At 36.5% G+C, this 16,901-nt stretch overlaps 1 protein-coding gene across 1 annotated transcript in view; it reads left to right on the top strand.

Moving 5' to 3' along the window:
- MAP3K19 (mitogen-activated protein kinase kinase kinase 19) overlaps nt 1-16,901 on the top strand; it is a 71,298-nt gene that overhangs the window by 45,410 nt on the left and 8,987 nt on the right. Inside the window, exons 11-12 of the mRNA XM_074215052.1 lie at nt 9,086-9,129; nt 12,851-15,325. Of these exons, the coding sequence (XP_074071153.1) occupies nt 9,086-9,129; nt 12,851-15,325 (2,519 nt within the window). The remainder of the gene's footprint in view (nt 1-9,085; nt 9,130-12,850; nt 15,326-16,901) is intronic.

The raw sequence follows: 16,901 nt of genomic DNA, 5'->3' as shown, positions 1-16,901 counted from the left end.
CTATCAATAAAAATCATATAATGATTAGAACAGAACACAGTATTTATCTTTACCACTAAAATCAGTTAGAAGGCTAATTTAATTTAAGCTTTGTTGGAATCTAAATAGGTTTTTTTGCAAGGTTGCTCATTAGCCAGTTCACATTTCACCTCCACTGAGTACATAGTTAATCAAACATCAAACAGGATTTTCCTTGGGGGAAGCCTCCGTTTCTAAAGCCAATGTTCCCCCTATCATAAATCCAATCCAGCTATCATTGTTGCATCTATTCTGATAGATATTGTTTTTATTACCAACCCTTGTAGGCCTTCCAGAACCTTGCCATGCTCACAGGGTCTAGGCTGGAATGAAGAAAACACAACAGGAGAGACAAGATAGCCAAGGACCACTGACTAGTTCAGTCCATAGTTCAGACCTGGAAGGTCCCTGCTTTGTCATTTTGCTGGAGTAGGGAAAGACCCTTCCTTTTTACTCATTTCCTCAGCCCAAGACTAATTTACAGCACTTCCAAGGTTTTGGGTTTTTTTGGGGGGGGGGACTCCCCACTGGAATTTTTATTCCTCCAAGGTCTTATGCTCTCTTGCCTGTGCTTTGCTATATAGATGACCACCCTACTTCCCTCTACCCTGAAGCTGTGAGGAGGAGTCCTTAGTATGGAAGCCCATCCTGGATCTGAGTGTAGGCAAACAGCAGAGTCCTACCCCAAGGGAGAGCAGAGAAATCTCTGCAGACTTCCCTTACCTCCTCTGGGGGTGCAGGATGCTTTCTCCAGATTCTCGCTGCAGGTTCTGCGGCAGGTGCTCTCTCACTCCACATTCATTCTGGTGTAGCAGAGTTCTCTTTCTGCCCCTTCAAGCTGTTCCGGGGCTGTGCTGTGACTGGGGCTTTTTCTGACTCCTGGTCCTGGTGAAAGATACCTTTCCCCTGGAACCTCTAAGTTATCTTGGACTGGGAAAATGTATCACTCAGTCGTTGTGCTCTTCTAAATTTTGGCTAGAATCATAATTTGTTGACTTTTGGAGTTTTGGGGGAAGGAGTTTCCAGGAAATACTGCCTTCACACCACTATCTTGGCTCCCAAGACCCTTCCTTTTTCCACTCCACAACTGGAGGCTTATTTTGTCCTCTTGTGATTTTACCTTCAACCTGCCAACTGGAAGAAGTCTTCTATTATGTGTGATTTCCTGCATTATCATATTTTCTGAACTAGTAAATAATGGAGGAACTCAATCCAATGATGAATCATACCCATCGAGAAGCAGGCAGAGAATATCTGCATATGTTCCATGGTGTGGGGATAGAAGTGGATGATGAAAACATGTTACATAGATTTATAATGTTACAAACTTTGGGCAGCTAGGTGGCACAGTGGACAGGGCATGGGACCTGGAGTCAGGAGGGCCTGAATTCAAATCCAGCCTCAGACACTTAATAATTGCTTAGCTGTGTGACCTTGGGCAAGTCACTTAATCCTATTGCCTTAAATAAAAATAAAAAAAGAATTTTTAAAAAGATATACTGTTACAAACTATATATAATAATTTTACTTTCCTTTAATGTTTCCCTTCCTTAAACTATGAATTTTCAAATGGAGCTGTGATTTCATTAGTGTGAGTATTCTCTTTAGAGATTCAAATCATGGTTATCCATCCCTGGGACTTTTGCCAATGTCCTCTAATAATTTCTACCATATAGGGTAGGGTAGGGTAACTGAGAGAAAACAAAGAAGTCAGCTAAGACCTTCTTTCTGTTCCTTTGACATTGTGAGGCTAACACAGGGGCCTTTGCATTGTCTATCAGTTATCCTTTACTCTTACCTGGTGATCAGTCCTCTTCTTTTCTGATCTTAATAATTTTTAAGTAATCTATTTACAATTTTATAGTAACCCATGAAATTATGAATTGTCTGCAGAAAAATCTTAAAGTAGATCTCTAGATTAGCATATAGTCTTATAATATACCAACCATATGAAATAATGTAGCACAATGAGAATATAAAACCATTGTGATATCATCTTGATGTCATAAAAGAGCAGATGCTTTTTGATACCCAAAGTACTCCCAAGTCCTGTATTAGAAGATACTGAGGTATATAGGCCTAATACAGATCGAAGGCATAATATTCCATATTCCATAATATTCCATCATAGCCTTAGGCAGTCTTTGAAACCCATAGTATTTATATTTAGCTAATATAGTGAAATCTCCATTTTATAGGCAGGCACATGATGTTAGGACCACAGTCTTGGCAGGTAGAGAGGCATTATGGAAAGCTATTTTGGGAGATAAAGGTGACAAAAAAATAAGAAATATCAATAATTTTTTAAAAAGACTTCTAGCAGCTTACAAGTTCAGTCCTGCATGAGAGTCTCTCTAGAAAGAGGCAAAAAAAAAAAAAAGTAACACAAATGTAGACACCCAGAGAAAATAGCCAGATAATCAGCTAGGGTTACATTGCTCTTAGATATAAAAGGTCTCCTCTGGTTCCCTTGTTCTCCCTCTTTTCAAACCTGCAGTATAAGAACCAATTTCAGAAATACCAGTCCAGGAACCTGGGCTAGCTCTGCTAAGTCAGAAGAATATTTGGCAGACTCCACCTGTGCCCTGGCTAACATTTGTGATTACAAGGAGAAGGAAACACAAATAAAAAGATCAAAGTTTTAAGGAAATTGGTTGAGGCATATAAATAGTCAACTCCTTGACATTCTTTTAATTTGAGTTTCCTAGTTTCATGTAGACTCTCCTGGTTCTAAATTGCTGCAAGGCAAAGTGGTTTTCTATTTTGTCTCAGTCCTTGGATGGACACTTGAGATACACTTGTAGAAACCCTTTCTGGCTTTCCAATTTACCCTTGTTCTCCTCCCAACTTAGAACCTGCCTTTTAAGAACCAGGAAGACACTGTCCTTCCTTTGCCTGGAGATTTGTTTAATCATTGATATATACCGACTCTGCTCTAGGCAAGACAAGAAGTCTAGAAACACAATGAATCTCACCATCGGCTGGTCAGAGGACCTTTAAAATTTCTTGCTTAAGATTCCATGGCCCTAGGATGCTATAGAATAAGAAAAGAAATATACATAGTAAAGGATTTCCTTCTTATCTCTCCCTATTATGGGTGGACAAAAAAAGGAAGTAGGTATCTGCAGTTTTACAGAGTTATTTAGTTATGGTCAGTTATAGATGTGGAGTTGACTGGAACCTTAGGGATCATTGAATCCAATCCTTTGATTTTACTGATAAAGAAATGGAGACCTGTAGGAAGCTAGCTGCTGCAGTCATAGAACTCCTTGACTAAAGAATGCTCATCTTCCTGAGTTCAAATCCAGTCACAGAAGCTCAACTAGCTATGTGACCTTGGGCAAGTCACTCAACCCTTTTGCCTCACTTTCCTCATCTGTATAATGAACTGGAGAAGGAAATGGCTAATTAGTCAAGTATATTTGCCTCGAAAACCCTAAATGGGTTCATGAAGAGTTAGACATAATTGAAAGACTGAACAACAACAACAAATAGACTCAGACAGGTTAAGTAATTTGCAGAAAGCTATATAGGTAGGGTGTGGCAGAGCCAGAATTTGAATCAAAGATCTCTGACTTTACATCTAATGCTCTTTTGTGTCAGGGGTACTGTAGGTTGATTGGGAGTCTGAGAGGATAGCCTGGAATAGTCTTATTGAGGATGAAGAGTTTGAAATTGCAATGGGAAAGTAGAACCTGTAATTTTGAGGGAAATTAGGGAATGAGTATTCTGTCAATATGTTTGGAGGGGGCAGCTAAGTGGTGCAGTCCTGGAGCCAGGAGGACCTGAGTTCAAATCTGACCTCAGGCACTTAATAATTGCCTAGCTGTGTGACCTTGGGCAAATCACTTAACCCTGTTGCCTTAAATAAAAAATTAAAAAAATTTTAAAAATATATATTTGGATAAGATTAGAGAATGTGTTTGGGAAGTGGTATGAGAGCAAAGGGAATGAGAATAGGGATTGTATATGTGATGGGGAAGATTGGGTTGGTAGTGCTACGACCTGGTTATTGGTGCCCACTTCCACAGAGCATATACCAACATAGTGTTATCTACAATGACAAAAATAAGATCTGTCCAGGATAGCATATCTAAATTATAGATTTCTGCATCTTTCTTTTTTTCTTGTTTCTATTCTAGCTCCCAAGAGAGCACAAGATGACCTAAAGCACCGAGTATAATAATGCAAATGATTCATGGAGAAAACCTAGATCTCTGTCATTTGTCTGGGATAGGCTATCTGTTGAACTTCCCTTAACCTCATGGAAAACAGTACCCTGTTGAATAATTTGAACAGGTTTTTTTTTTCAGGAACTCCAAAGATCTTTAACATCCCCAATCTTGGTCTGTTGTTGCTAACTTTTAGATTTACCAGCTTCAGTAAAGAGAAAGGGGCTATGGCAGATGGATTATGCCAGTTTTGTAATTCAAATAAAGCTTGGTATGTCCCTGCCTTAGAGAACTTTTTGAGATATTTGACCATGCCTACATATGATGAATTAGACTAACTGGAAGTAGCCACCCATCTCCCTATTGTGCTCACATTGAATCCTGCTTTTGATTTCTGGGGATGTGTTCAGTTTCATGGACTTTCTGCTGGACTTCCCACTGGTAATTATAAGTCACTTTCAGGGTACTTTTTGGAGTTTGGGGGGACTCTTGAATTCAAATTTCCAAATCACCAGATTATGGATGTGTGTGTTATGGTAAACCTGGAAATCACTTTGAACTTATTCTTTTCTCAGAATGAGTAATCGTAATAAGCAATCCCAAACCACATCTGTGGCAATCAAAATGATCAAAAATTATCCACTCAAGTCTTTACCTGTTACCTAAACAAGATATCAAATCTGTAGTGCAAGCCTGGAAGGAAGGAAATATTCAAATGTATTCAGCTTCAGCATAATCTTTTCACTACTCTCCCTATGATCTTGGTCATTTTGGCTGGTTTCACATAATTTGATCATTGTGTGTAACTTGGGGAATCCACCCCCAGAACTTTTGGAAGCATTGCTACCAGTAGTTGCTTATGTCTATGTTCATGTTAACCTACTGCCAGACCCCAAGCTAGAGTTTTTTTCTCCAGTACCAGAAAATACCAAAAAGAAAAAATATAGGGTAGAAGAAAATGAAGGAAAACTTCTAGAAAAGAGAGATAATATTTGAACACATTAGATCCTCTTAAATGATGAGACAAGAGGAATAATGTCAGTAATGATTTAGAAGTTTAATAAAAGAATTAAAGGAAGAAATGATAGAAATTTGAACACAGATAACAAAGAAAATTAATGAATGGAGAATGAAAAGTATTTGTTAAACATTTACTTTGATTTCATAATAATCATAAGGAAAAAATAAAAAAGAAAGGCGATTTCTGAGCTCAAGATGCTCTTGTCCCTCATGGAAAGAGATAGCACATAAGGGAGAGCAGTGGTCAAGAAACGGTGTGTTGGATTGGGAAATCACAGAGATGGTGAGTGGAACAATAGAAAGTCAATATATTCTTTCTAGAGGTAATGGTGCTATTGATTTGAAAATAGTTCTATGAGAAAAAAGCATAAAGAGGTTGAGAAGGAGAGAGAGCACAGGGCTAGCTCATGAGTGGCAGGACTGAAAATAAAGGAGCATGGTGCCAGTGTAGGGATTGAAGTTGAGCAGCTAACACCCTGATGGCACAGACTTTGGATGTATAGTTTGGAGGGTGGTGCCAACAGTGGCAGAGATTTGTAGAATACAGTTTTGTAATGAAAATAGGCCTAATACCTTCAGAAATTACACACACACACACACACACACACACACACACACACACACACACAGGCCTCCACAAATCAAGAGGAAAAAACTAGTGTGAATCTTACAAAACTTTTTGTCTATGAAAGAAAAGAAATGAAAAATCTGGAATATAAAATTCTGAAAAAGCATACAAGATAAATTTCTATCCTTAAATAATATATCAGGCATATTTAATTTAGCTACAACAGAAAAAATACTTTTGAGCAAAAGAAAAAATAGAAATTTTAACCATTTCTCCTGAAGAGACTGAACTTGTCATTTGATAGAAACATTCATCAGTCCAAAGATACTTAAGATAATAAACAAGTCCTTATAATAAGCAAAGGCTTAGTGTATAAATCAATGTTTATTTCCTGTTTAGAGAAAAGGGGTTTTTTTGATATCTTTTTTTCTGAAGGTCATTGAAAGTAAATAGGGAAACCAAGAAAAGGAGCACAAAAGGAGATAAACTAAAGGTATTTTAGTAGAAAAAAGAAAGGAGGGAGGAAGACAAAGTAAAATTTCTGTCATTATCCATAAAGAGATAGAAATGGAAAGAGTAACTCAGATCCACACTCTAACTGAGGCTGGGCTAAGTGGTGATAATGCTACTAAATTTTAGACATCTTACCTTGAGTGAGAATCACTAAGAAAATAGAGTATGGGGGTCTGCTAGGTGGCACAGTGGATAGAGCACCGGCCCTGGAGTCAGGAGTACCTGAGTTCAAATTTGACCTCAGACACTTAATAAGTGCCTAGCTGTGTGGCCTTGGGCAAGCCACTTAACCCCATTGCCTTGCCAAAAAAACAAAGAAAGAAAGAAAGAAAATAGAGTATGTATGGGTAATTATAACCTAAAATCTTCTAGAAACAGCATTAACTGAGTGAATATTTCTTAGATTGGGATGCTAGAGATGATCATAAAATGAAAAGGAGAGTTAGTGAGGAGGGACAGGAAAAGTCTATCCACATTCTAATCTAGTTTGGGAGAGAGAGAGAAAAAAAGAGATATAGAGACTAAGACAGAAAGATAGAGGGACAGACACAGAAACAGACACAAAGACAGAGAGATAGAAATAAAAATAGAATAAAAAAGGAACCAAGAAATCTGGGAGGTATTTATGGGTGACAATGGAATCATCTTGTTGCAAACAAATAAACTGCAGGTATCTTGTGCTAATTAAAAAAGTAATTTAATAGAATTTGATAGAGGAAAGTACAAACTTAATAATTATAATCATGAATCTTGATGGACTAAATATCCATAAAACGGAAGAAAATGGCAGAATGAATTACAACACTCAATATTTTGCTGTATTCAAGAAGCATAAATAAAACATAAAGACATACAGAGTTAAAATGAGTGGTTGGAATAAAATTTATTATGCTTCAGGCAAATCTAAAAAAGCAGGTATTGCCATCATGATTTTAGATAATGCATCCCTAAAAATAGATACTGTCAAGAGATACAAGGGAAACTACATTATACTTAAAGCAACCACAGATAATAAAATAATTATATTTTTTAAAAACATACCTTACTGATGTCTTTTGGCTTCACATCACAGTTATTTTGGGGGTGTGTGAATGGTGAAATCCTTTTCTCCTCCATCCCAGATTGAACTCTCCTTTTTAAATAAAAAAATAATTAAAAACATCTGATATAGTGACTGCCTCTGACAATACATACAATATGCAGTTATCTGAACCTCTGTCAGAAATATATGTATTAAAAGCTTAAATCATCTAGTGCCTAAGTACTTAAAAGAAAAACTAGCAAAAATATAAAATATCTAAAAAAGTAAGACAATAATTATAAGTGATTCAAATGTTCCTCATTCACAATTTTATGTTATCTAAAGATAAATAGGAAGAAATTTAGAGTTCTAATCAGAATGCTAGTAAAGTCAGGCTAAACACAAAAAGGAAATGAATATAGGATAGTCTTTCAAGCCTGAATTAATACTGGACCATACACTTCAATTTGTGCAATGTCCAGAAGTTTTTAAACAAAGTTCATGCCCTTATTATTTCAGTGTCTATGTTAGAGCAGGAGGTGGTGGCCTACCTTAATGATTTCCTCATTCACTCTTGTGACCATGCCAAACACATCTAATTTGTCTGGGCTGTCCTCCAGTAGCTATGTTAGTACTAGCTGTTTACCAAGTTGGAAAAGTGCCAATATGTCAAAGAGATAGAAATTCTTGGATACATCAATAGATGCTGGGGAGCACACATACATAGATTCATGTGCAGGAATGATGGCACTGCATTAGGAGACTCTTGAATTGGTGAAAGGTCACAATAGAACCTCAGTTTTATGAAAAATATGGTTTAGAGTTTGGGAACATGAAAAGTCCATCAGGAGGACCAGCGGAATATAGTTAGAAGGCAGATCATGAGCTTTATCACTTCATTGAGAAGAAAGAGGCCTATTGGCTTTTTTTTTTCAGAGACCAGATTAAAGCTTAGTATTCTTTCCACTACCTTTCCTTTTCAAGCCTGCCTTACATACAGGGCCAATAATTCTCCATTACAACTCAACTCCAGTTTATGAGATCTCTATAAATTTGAGATTAAAATAGTAAAAGTACTCCTTGGCAGTGGTATGTTGGTAAATGTTGAACAACTGGATTTCTGAGGAATGATGGTATGAGGGGAATGTAGGCATAACAAACTTTAAAATTTAATTTCCATTGTTAACATTTTCTCCATTACTTTCTTAAGTCTAGACATTCAAGAAAATAATAAATCAAACCTTATTTTGTGGCATTTGCCAGTTGCTGAGATGTTCATGCTCACAATGATAATTTCACAAGTGACTCCTATAAGCTGTTTTGAGCTGGCTCCAACAAACCCATACTGATAGGTGTGAATCAGGTACAGAGGAAAGGCCCATGGGTCACCTAGAAGCATGAGACACAGGAATTGAGTTAAGGGTACAGTTAGGGAATTTTTGTGGTACTGTGAAATGAGTTCTGAATTTGGAGCCAGGGAACTTGAGTTCATATCCTCATAGAACCTCTATGACTCTGGACAAGTCATTTTATTTATTTGGGCTACAATTCTTTTCTTATGTTGAATGAGGGTCTTGGAATAATGTCTTTTCTAGCTCAGAATTTATGATCTAATGCAATACTTCCATGGAGTAAGTATCATACTTTTAACTTTCATGTCCCTCCCCAATAAATCATGGCCAGAAACATCCTCCTCCCTGCTAACACCCTATGCAATTTGACTGCAACTTCACCATTTGGAATACCCAATGTGTTATTAATCTTTTTTTTAAGGTTTGACCACACCTGCTGTCAAAGTCAGTAATGAAAAAACTGAGGTAAGATATTATTTTAGAACAATTGAAATAAAAACAAAAAAATAGAAGTTAAAGAAACTTTTCTAACTAAAAAGTACTAATTCAATAATCACAAATTTAGTTTTTATTTCATGGAGATAGTTTCTTCTAGTATTTCATTTCTTTGTTTCAGTTTTCAAGTGTTTTCCATATAATGTAATAAATCAGCAATAGGTTTGCTTCATTATAACAGTACCTAGATTTTGAATAATTTTTTTTAGCAGAAGTATATGAAACCAGACTTTCCCTATGTTTAAACACCTTGCTGGTATTGTTTAAAGCATTTTAAAGGGGTACTTTAGCTCTTCTAATCTGTTAGTATCCTGCAATCAATTTATGAAATGCTACTCTAGAATAGGGGTAGGAACTGGACCTGTGATTTCACTACAATTAAGTTTATAATGAAATATAATGCAAAAGGGAATTACAAGTTAGTCAACAAGAATTTGTTAAGTTCATACTTAACTGTGCCAGGAGCTGGGCCAGAAACTGTAACAAGTGTTAGGCATATAAGGAAAGAAAGATAAAAGACAATTCTTGCTCTCAAGGAGCTTACAGTTTAATGGAGCTGACCATAATACAAACAAAATGAATGTATACATAAATATTATAAGCTGGAAAGGCATTAACATTAAAGGAATTGGGGAAGTCTCCTTGGGGAAGGTAAGACTTCAACTAGAACTTTATGGAAGCCAGGGAGAAGAGGAGAGAGAATTCTAGGCATGGGAAATATATAGAGAAAACGACAGAGTGGAGAAACAGAGTGTAGTATGGAGTATATGGAAGGAAGCAAGGTGTAAGAAGACTGGAAAGATAAAAGGTTATGATAGACTTTGAACAACATTCTGGTTTATAGTTGGTCTTAGAGGTAATAGGGAACCATTAGAATTTATGAGAGGTGGGGTGGGAATGATATGGTCAGATTTGTGTATAGGAAAGAACATCTTGGAAGTTGTATGGGAGATGAACTAGAGTAGGGAGACTTGAGGCAGAGGGATTACTCAATAGGCTGTTGCATTGCAAAAAGACATGCAAGGCAGCATGGGGGAGGTGTATGTGGGGTGACAATGACAGAGAAGAAAAAGGGCATAGAGATGTTACAAAGGGAGAAATGACAGTACAACCTATTGGATGGAAGGTTTTAGAGGTAGGATGAGAGAAAGGATTTTTGTATGACATCCAGGTTGTGAACTTGAGTGATTAGAAGTATAGAAGTACCTTCAATAGCAATGGAAGTTTAGAAGTGGAGAGGGTTTGAAGAAAAAAGATGAGTTCAGTTTTGGACTGTTGCATTTAAGAGATCTACAGATCATCCAGTAAAAGATGTCCATTAGGTCACTGGAGATAAGACTAAAGGGTCAAGAGACACATTAGAGTTTTACAAATGGAGCTGAAAATCATTTACATGGAGATAACTGTATCTCTGGTAGTGGATGAGATCATTGAGATAGTAGAGAGGAAGAAGAGAAGATGACAAAACTTTGGAAGACATTAAGTGTTGGTTGGACAAAGATCCAGCAAAGTAAATTGAGGAAGAACATTCAAACCATTCAAGCAGGAGGAGAATGGGAAGAGAATAGTGCCATGGAAACCTAGAGAGAAGAAGGTGATCCAAGGGTTGGAGACTGAAAAAGTCAAGAAAGCTGAGGATTAAGATAAGCCCATTAGAGTGCAGGTAGATCATGCAAAGGACTTGAGTTCAAATATAGCTCCAAACATTTAATCCTTACCAGCTGTGTGACACCAGGCAAGTCACTTAAATCCATTAGACCTGGCAATTAAAAGATCACTAGTAAGCTTAGAGAGAATTTCATTTGAATGATGAAGTCAATGCTAAATATAGAGTTAAGAAGAAAGTGAAAGTGGAGACACCTATTGTTCATGGCCAGTTCAAGTTTAATTATGCAAGGAAAGATAGAAGGGATGGATGAATGGATTAAGGATTTTTTTTTGTTTTTAATTTTGTTTTTAGAATTTGGGTAACACTGGTGTAGGTATTAGGTAATCTGCCAGTAGATTGAGAGGTATTGAATTTGAGTGATAGAGTAGGAATGAAAGAGGGGGCAATTTCCTAGAGAAGATGGAATGGAATGAGATTACTCCCAAATGAGGAAACTTCCTCTACCAAACTAGATCAGTACATCCTCTGTGTTTTAGTCTTAAAGGGATGCTTAGAGTAGAGATATCAAACATGACCATGGACCATTAACAATTCACAAAACTCTAGATAGCAGCATGAACCAGGGTAAATTATAATTGAGAAAGGTTTAACAAAAATAAGTAAAAATACAATTCAACATAGATGTTAGTTTGTTAGTCTAAGGCCTGCAAGGAGTTTCTATTTCAGTTGAAAATCATTGACTTAGAGGACTGAGAAGCTTGGGTGACAAAATCAGCATGTATCAAAGCTGAGACTTAAACCTTAAACTTAAATCTAACTGGCCTTTCTGAAAAGCTGATATGTGCTATCAGGAAAGGATTCAAGCACTGAGCAAATGTAGCTGGATACCTCATTTATTTCTTAGTCATCTCTTTGAGATGGAGGAAAATTCTAATTTAGAGGTAAAAAATATCCCCAAAAGATTATGTGACTTCCTTTTCTTTTTAACTCCTGTGTTCAAGTTGAAGTTACTACTTTCTCCTCATACACAGATACCTGCAGTGATTATTAGAAAGTATTAAATAAATTAGCTACCTTTCCTAATGTGTGACTGTGAAAATGTTGGGACAATAAACTATGGAATCTTCACACTACTCAGAGAATGAAAAGACAAGAAGGATAATTTTTTTTCTTTTTATTTAAAGAAAGATTTCATTTATTTTGAGTTTTATATAAAAATTTTTCCCCTAATCTTGCTTCCCTCCCCCCACCCCCCACAAAAGATAGTCTGTTAGTGTTTACATTGCTTCCATGGTATATTCATTGATCTAAGTTGAATGTGATAAGAGAGCAATCATATCCTTAAGGAAGAAAAATAAAGTATAAGAAATAGCAAGGAAGGATAAACTTTTAAAGGTCTTTTTAGAGATTGTTTTCCAATTAACGTATTATAGGCCCATACACTTAGAATTCTTGGATTAGGTTATACTGACCTCTGGAGGCAAAGAACAAAAGTCAGCTTAGTTTGAAATTGCATAAAGGACAAGTATCTGTCTATTTTATATCAACTGTGGTGACTAATTTTCAGACATCAGGTATACAATATTCTTAAGATATTCTTTATCTAGCTGTGATGCACCTGGATAAATGTTTGTCATCAACATTCTGAGCATGTTGGGAATCTGATAATGATCAGTGTTACAACAAAAGAAGAAAGTGATTTGATGAAGAATTTCAAATGAAAGATCAATTATTATGAAAATTCAAATAGGAGAAAGTTCTACATCTCTTAACCTTAACTTTTAAAAAAAGTCTTGTCTAATAGGACATTCATTGTGCAAATTTGTAAAGCTGAATCTTAAGATAAGACTCATACTTCAAACCAATTAATTTTTCCATTTTATTCTCAAAAATTAAAAATGAAAATGAAATTTTAGTTATAGAAACTAGGATCTATTGTAGATCCATGTATTTTGGCCATTGTTCATCATTCAAGAAGGTGGAACTTTCTGATTAGTATTAAACTTAGGACTCTGGAAAAATAAAATTATTGCCATTTAACATTCTAATATTCACCAGAAATTTCACTTTTTTTTTTCCTAGTTTCCTTTACCACAACTATCATTCCTATCTCCTGGGTCAAGTCAACTTGTTCTTCTAGAAAATAACAATCTTCTTAAAAAGTCAGAAAGACATAGTAAAAGCACCACATGTCCTATGTCTGGTCTCTTTGAACCCACTAGTCGATATGATGGCTTTCAGTTACCAAATAAATTGCAACAAACCCAGTCTAAAGTCTTTGTCAACCATAGCCTCAAAACATCTGACAATTACAATTCCATTTGGTCTAGGAATATGTGCTCTTTTCAGAAAGATCATTGGCATTCAATAGGTGAGGACTTGAGAGAACATCTGAGAAGGGAAGGAAATGTAAAACCTAGGAAAGCTGAAGATGGTGTCCAACTTGAAGACTCTCACTTTGAAAAAGGTCGATTATGGGTGTCCATTGATAATGAGGACATTTTAAAAGAAAATAGTATTTCCCAAAACAAAGAGATTGAATTCCATGATAGTGGAATTAGAGATGTTGAAGAAGGAAATATTCAGTGTATAGCATCAAGAAATCAACCTAGCTTAAGAAGTAGGAACCATGAACAAGATCAAGAAATGATACATGCCACTCAAACCAAACTCCAAGAAGTTAACCCTTCAGTAATGACACAAGGCCAGAATGATGACTCTAGAAATGAGCTTCCCAATCTGAAGGGAAATGAGACAAGTGAGCAAAATCATATTTCAGAACTCGTCTTTACAACCATTCCCATTGTTATCTCTCCTGACCCTAGAGCAAAATTATCCAAAAGCTACGTGGACAGAGAGGCAGCCACAAAAGTAGCAGCATCAGAAGCAACTGGAACAGAAATGAGTGAAATGCTACCTCTGGTCAGCATTACTTTTCCTGGAAATGAATGCCCCAGGGAACCAGCCATGGTCAAACAGGGTCTCTCAAAGAGAAAGAGTACTCTTCATAGCAATAACAACACCTTCCACAGACTTGCTCACCAAGAAAATGACAAACAGAGGATGAAGACCTACAGGAAGAAATTGGATTCAAAGACAAAGATGAATAGCAGGACATCTCAGAGCCCCGCAATTTCTATTGACGGTTCCATCAAACCTACTGTTCAGAAAGCAAGCATGAAAAGGCAAGTGTTTCCCATTTTAGGGTTTGATGAGTCCAGACCCAGGAAATCAACCAAACTTCAAAGGAGAGCACCACACATGGAGGAGAAGTCATTAGATCTCCATGCTTTGAAACCCCACAGGCAAGAATTTCCCTGTGTCTGCAAAAATTCTGAATTAAAAAAGACTACCGTTTCTGTTTCTGTTCCTCCAGCAAAGTCAAACTTTAATTTTTTAGACCTGAAATATAGTGATATGTTCAAGGAAATCAATTCGACTGGCAAAGGACCAGGAATTTATGAAATGTTTGGGACTCCTATATATTGTCATGTTAGAGAAGCTGGGCGTCAGGAAAACAGATTTTATAGGGAAACAAATTCTGCTCCAGTTGGAAGATGTCTTTCAAACAAATGTCATTCCGCACATAATGAAAGAAATGGCAATGGTAAAATAAAGATTTCTCAGAGAAAGGGACATACAAAACCCGCAAAGGGTTCTCTTGGGATTAAACAAAAACACAAAAGTTTAATTTTGAAAGAAAAAACCCACAAGTCAACAGCAGGTGTCATAGAAAATATAGAAAATGATGATGGGATTTCAGAACCTGACTGGCATATGAAATCTTCAGGAAATACCCCTCCCTCTTGTAAAGGTGGATCTCAGCTCCTTAATTCCATTCAGTCTCCAGAGGACCTTGCTACATACCAAAAACAGAATGAACCCACCCCTAGCTCAGATTTGTACAGTGTAGAAAAAGATTTTGTGGAACAATCTTTAGATGATAAAGACCATTTCCCCAGTCAAATACTTGCCACAAGTCTCAGAGATCTACATGAACTTGAAGAGAAACATCAGACCAAGTCTGTAACATCAGTGAATATTTGGTTAAGACCTAATCAGGAGAATGCCATTGAGTCCATATTACAAGAAAGAATCGATTTAGAGACTTTTGAAAATCTGAAAGTCAATGAAACTTTTTCTGAGACCCCAAGATCTGATAGCATTTCCAATAAGCTTCAAGCACTGACTGCTTTCTCTTTCCCAGAGGCATCAAAAAGTATATCTTCTCAGTCACCTCTAAGCCCAAACTGGACACATTCAGTGGAAGATAGTAGTTTAACAAATAAGTCAATTGCATATCAGAACACTGAAAAAACTTTAAGTGTTACAAGCTCAATTTCTATGGACACTCTGGACTCTGAAAATAATGAACAACTGACAGATGAATTATTGGGTTTTCTAGCTGAAGAACTATTAACTCTTGATGAGAAAGACACAAAATCCTTGCAAATGGTGACAAAGGACACAAATGCTGAAGCACAAAACTCAGGCATCAATGGGAGAGAAAATGTGTTCGAAGACCTTGACAAAGAGACAACCATTCTCAAAATCCAGGTATCTCATTACATGAAAATTAAATTCCAAGTGTCACTGTAAATTGACTATGATTTTATGCAACAGCATATCTGATTGTTAAAGCTTTAAGGTATGTAATTTTATTTGGAATATAAGTATAGTCCCTACCCTCAAGCATTTATAAAAGAAATTTAGTGAAAATATGAGTAACAGTACAAGAGACAAACTGCTAGAGCCAGGTCCTAATTAGTAAGAATCCCCTAAAATGCATTAAAATTTTCACTTTTTTGAAGAAGTTTTAACTATTTGGTGCAATTTTAAGACCATTTCAGGGAATTCTCTCTAATTCACACTAATTGGGATCTAGTTATACTAATTATATAGCAATACAGAAGATATCATGTGATTAGTCTGTTGAATGATTACTGAGTAAGTGCTTTAGGAGTTCAGGGGACATAGTGTTGAAGAAAATATATTAATACTAATACTATTTTCCATAATTTAGGTTCATCTGCCAGAAACAGTTCTATTGAATTTAACATTAATCTATATTCACGTTATTTCTAACTTGGAGGAAGAGAACTGTCATAGTCCCCAATACCTTCCAACATGTCTCTGCCCCCAAGATTTGAGGTGACCCTTATAGAAATCTTGAACAAGGAAAATCATATGTTAAATGTGTTAAAATATAATTTTGAGTCACGCTATTGTTTATACTGTTTATGCCAAGCTAGCTTATTTATGGTGCTGTGAGATGTGTGAACCACTTTACAAAATATCCTAACAACAAAGCTGGGAGGTAGGTACTTTTATTATCTTATTTTACAGAGGAGGAAACTGAGTCAGAAAGAAATTCAGTGACTTGCCCAGAATTTGTGTTTGAAGTTGGATTTGAAGTCAGATTATCCTGATTCTAGGTCCAGTTCCCCTCTCCTCTGTCCCATCCAGCTACCTCATTAGAAATTATGGGACACCATTAAAATAAAACCAAAACCTACCTTCTTTTTTTTGATTAGCTGATGTATGCTGGTCACTTGAGATGGCCACTTAGCACTTAGATTAAACCTAAGACTCCAGAGAAGGAAATGAACTTGAAGGAAGGAACCTTAGCATTTTTGAGTTGGTTTTCTAAATTTGGTACAGTCTAAGGAGGGGTGAATTTAATCTTACATCAGAAATGGAGCAGGTCAAAGCTTCCATGTTGATCAGCAATGGGATCAGGCTGGAAACAGAGTCTGTACTTCTAGCCTAGCAAGATAGGAAGATCCAGGGGCAGCTAGGTGGCGCAGTGGATAAAGCACCAGCCCTGGAGTCAGGAGTACCTGGGTTCAAATCCGGTCTCAGACACTTAATAATTACCTAGCTGTGTGGCCTTGGGCAAGCCACTTAACCCCATTTGCCTTGCAAAAACCTTAAAAAAAAAAAAAAAAAGGAAGATCCAGTTTAAAATAAACAAAAACTCAACTAAGTAAATAATGGAATGATCACATGTACTTTATTCTCTGCCTGGTTCTACTAAGTAGGAAATGTATCTCCATGAATGAAATGATGAAGCAAGTATTGAAACAAAATGTCTACATTCGGGTGTTCCTTTTATTTGGGGGTCTAGCATGAG

The sequence above is a fragment of the Macrotis lagotis genome, chromosome 1 (genome assembly GCF_037893015.1).
Source record: "Macrotis lagotis isolate mMagLag1 chromosome 1, bilby.v1.9.chrom.fasta, whole genome shotgun sequence".
In the NCBI taxonomy this organism is placed as follows: Eukaryota; Metazoa; Chordata; class Mammalia; order Peramelemorphia; family Peramelidae; genus Macrotis; species Macrotis lagotis.
This window is presented reverse-complemented; position numbering and strand designations above follow the sequence as displayed.